We start from the raw sequence: 3,551 nt of genomic DNA, 5'->3' as shown, positions 1-3,551 counted from the left end.
TAATATCACAAAAATAGTCTAATAGACACATGACTACATTAGAGTCAACACGAATAAAAATAAAACAAACACCACAGTTACATAGTTATAGTGGGACCCGCACCTTGACCTTCTCTTCATCCTCTCTCATCTTTCTCTTCTTTATATACAAACCTAATCAGCCAATTCATTCCTTTTCAGGTTATTCTCAAACCTCAACTTCTGGCATTGCCGAAACATGCTTGCAACATCTTTTTCCATTGTCACTCTCACCACTACCAATTTCTCTGTTGAAAGCATTTCCTCGTTGTCGCACCACGTCAAACTCCAATCTACAGTATCCTTCGCCACTGCCAGATGGACGGAGAAGCAACAACAACAACAACACAGGCATGTTTCGGATCTGAGCCTTCACCATATGGCTTCATGCACGACGTTGTATGAGATTTTGGGAATTCGTGTCACTGCGTCCGACGAGGAAATAAAGGCGGCATATCGACGACTGGCGAGGGTCTACCACCCTGACGTGGCACCAGCGGAGCGAAAGGAATCCTTTACGGGTGAGTTCATGAAGATACACACTGCGTACCGTACACTGTCAGATCCTGAGAAGCGTGCCAACTATGATAGAAGCTTGATCCGACGCCACCAGAAACCGCTCACAATGTCATCATCATCGTTGTGGGGGTTTTCCGGATACACTAGTCACAAGTGGAAAACAGACCAATGTTGGTAACGAATTAACTCATTCAAGTGAGCCCACACCACAATGAATTGGATCTTAGGGCGTTCTTATTGAATGTTATTTGTTTTTTTAGTTTAATGATCATGCACATGTTAGTGCTATTGATTGTGGTAAAACTATTTTATATTATTTATTTATAGTTTTTTTTCTTCTTTTTTTTATTCCCATAAACTTTGTACCGTGGGATTTTAGAAGTTGATAGCGCACGTTAACTAAAATTATAAATTTCCAAAATATATTTTTATTAATAAAATAACATTTAAATTACATACAAATATATACCGTATCAACATGTTTATTTTTATCATTTTATATTAACTATTTTAATAAATAATTTTTTTAAATACTTATAATTTAATAAATTAGCTTAACATTACTCATCCCTCTTAGCTTTCGGTTAATATTTTCAAACATAACCTTAATTTCAACTTACTGTCTTTTTAGTCCTTCCATTAACAGATGAATTAGAACTTAATAATTTCACCATTGATATATAAGTGTCATTAAATGGATGATAACGGGCCTAATGGTCGACAATATGAATAATATGCATCAGATTTTAAGTTCAAATATCATTGGTACAATTGTACATAAGTTAAACAATTTTTAAAAAATTTATGAAGTTAACGCTAAACAGTTTTAGAAAAAATTATGAAGTTAACGCTAAACAGTAGTAACTATTATTAATACATAAACATGGCAATAGGGTGAGTATTCCCATTTTCGTCTCCGTGGAAGGCGGAACTTGGCTTTTGTGTTGTATGTGTCCCTATGCTACTCTTTCCAAACAATATCATTTTTAACTTTTTATGATTTTCATTAGAAAAGTTCACGATTAAATATTAATACAATTGTTATATGATGTGGTTTTCAATGGACATCACAAAAACACATAAGCCAGATCCTAGAAGGTGAGACAGTTTGGGTGTATTGGTGAGAGCAAAATAATGAAATCATTTCCATTTGCGTCGGATTTGGGAAACTCATCTTATAATTTTTTAAAAATTTATTTATTCATATACTTTAAATAAATCACAAATTAAGTTATTAATTATATTTCAATTCAAATAATATAATAATAAAAATAAATAAAGAATAAATAACATAAAGATAGTAAAGAACTAAATTATATTTTTAATTAAATATATAGTTTTTATTTTTTATTTAATAAGTATTATAATTATAATATTATTTATTTAACTATTAAAATAATTATTCTATATTTAAATAATTATAAAGATAAAACATGACAATAATTGTATGATTATGTAATTAATAATGACAATTATTATATATAATAATAAAATTATATATAAACGTATAGTTGTATTATTAATAACTATAAGGTTAAATAGTCACTTTTATCTGAAAGTGAAATTTGTTGACAAATGTGTCCCTAGTCTTTGAAAGTGTTAAAAGTAAAACAAAAATATCCTGCTGTCAACTTTCTTCCATTATCATTAAAAAAATTATCTACATGACACAGAGGGACAAATTTGTCCCAAAATTGATTGTCAATGTGACCATGTTGGCTAGATTAAACAAAAATGTCAGTAAGAAATCATTTTTGGACGTAAATCCAAGTAAAAATTTTATGAATCAAATTGTCAGTGATTTTTTTTAGAGAAATTTTTTAGTAATTTTATTTGGACTTAAATGTCAATACCTTCTTTTAGAGCAAAATGTCAATTTTGTGATATATTCTGGTCATTTGGATGAAAATAGTCACCAATTTTTTACGACAATGTCAATAATTTTATTTTTTACGGATAAAATATAATTTTTTAATAGATTTTTGATATTTTTATCGTTACAAACATAATGTTACAATAATCACTTAAAAAATAATTTGCAAAAATAATTTTAACAAATATAATATCAATAATATTGATTATGAATAATAATTTTTCTGTCACAACATAAATTATTCAAAATAAATATTGTACTAAAATACCAAAATAAACATTGTATTAGTGTATCAATCATTAGAAATTTATCCAAATTATAATAATTAATCACTATCTACTATAAATAAAAGATTAATCTATCTCATATTTTAGTTCTCCGAATCTTGCAATTGGGCATTCCATGTGGCATTATAATTTGAAGTGGTGTTGGAGGCCTAAGTGGAGGTGGTCTAAATGTAGTTGACATCGGTGAAGGTATGAAGATTGTTTCCTACAATAGTAATAAATACTGATTAATTATGCATAATATAATCTAACAATAATTAATCAATAAAATGTAAAAATCACTCACATGACTTGGAGTTGGAACATTTTGAGTTGAAGTATTTTCAACAAGCCCGATTTGACACATAGACAACACATCACAGTCATTCTCCAACCTTTGTAAACCAATACTAGACACCAAATAACATACTGAAACAAACTTCACATAGTTGCGGCAAGCTTTGCACAATTCTTGGGGTGTCCATACATTAACCAAATCTGTTTCAACTTCTTCCTAGACGCAGAATTCACCACCGACATACTCCAATGCCCCATTTGCATTTTGTATGAATTTATCATTGTGGTGCAAAATAAGACTGATTTCTTCAGACATCCTAGAGAGAAACATAACAAACATTAATTGTATATTCACAAAAAGAGAACACAAAAAGTTTCTGAATAGAGAAAAGAAGACAAGTTTGATAATAGAGAAGAGAAGAAGTTTGAGAATAAAGAAGAGAACACAAGAGAAGAGGTTTGACGACAGATGCCAGATGGACGATGATCACCACGAAAAATGCGATGGTGACAACACCGTTACGGTCATCGTCAAAACCCCAAAACAATCGTCTCTCAACGATGAATACACTAGCCGA

The 3,551-nt window shown here is 30.0% G+C and overlaps 1 protein-coding gene across 1 annotated transcript; it reads left to right on the top strand.

The window, feature by feature from the left end:
* The first annotated feature begins 217 nt into the window (after nt 1-217).
* LOC100809952 (chaperone protein dnaJ 11, chloroplastic) lies at nt 218-715 on the top strand. Its single transcript, XM_003548799.4, has one exon. The coding sequence runs from the start codon at nt 218-220 to the stop codon at nt 713-715; it is 498 nt and encodes a 165-aa protein (XP_003548847.2).
* The last annotated feature ends 2,836 nt before the right edge of the window (nt 716-3,551 follow it).

Source organism: Glycine max, chromosome 16 (assembly GCF_000004515.6).
Source record: "Glycine max cultivar Williams 82 chromosome 16, Glycine_max_v4.0, whole genome shotgun sequence".
NCBI lineage: Eukaryota > Viridiplantae > Streptophyta > Magnoliopsida > Fabales > Fabaceae > Glycine > Glycine max.
The sequence above is the reverse complement of the archived record's forward strand: the minus strand, read 5'-3'. Positions and strand labels throughout refer to the sequence as shown.

What these genes read in the sequence shown, in the direction of transcription:
- LOC100809952 (XM_003548799.4), top strand. Translation starts at nt 218, where the DNA reads ATGCTTGCAACATCTTTTTCCATTGTCACTCTCACCACTACCAATTTC.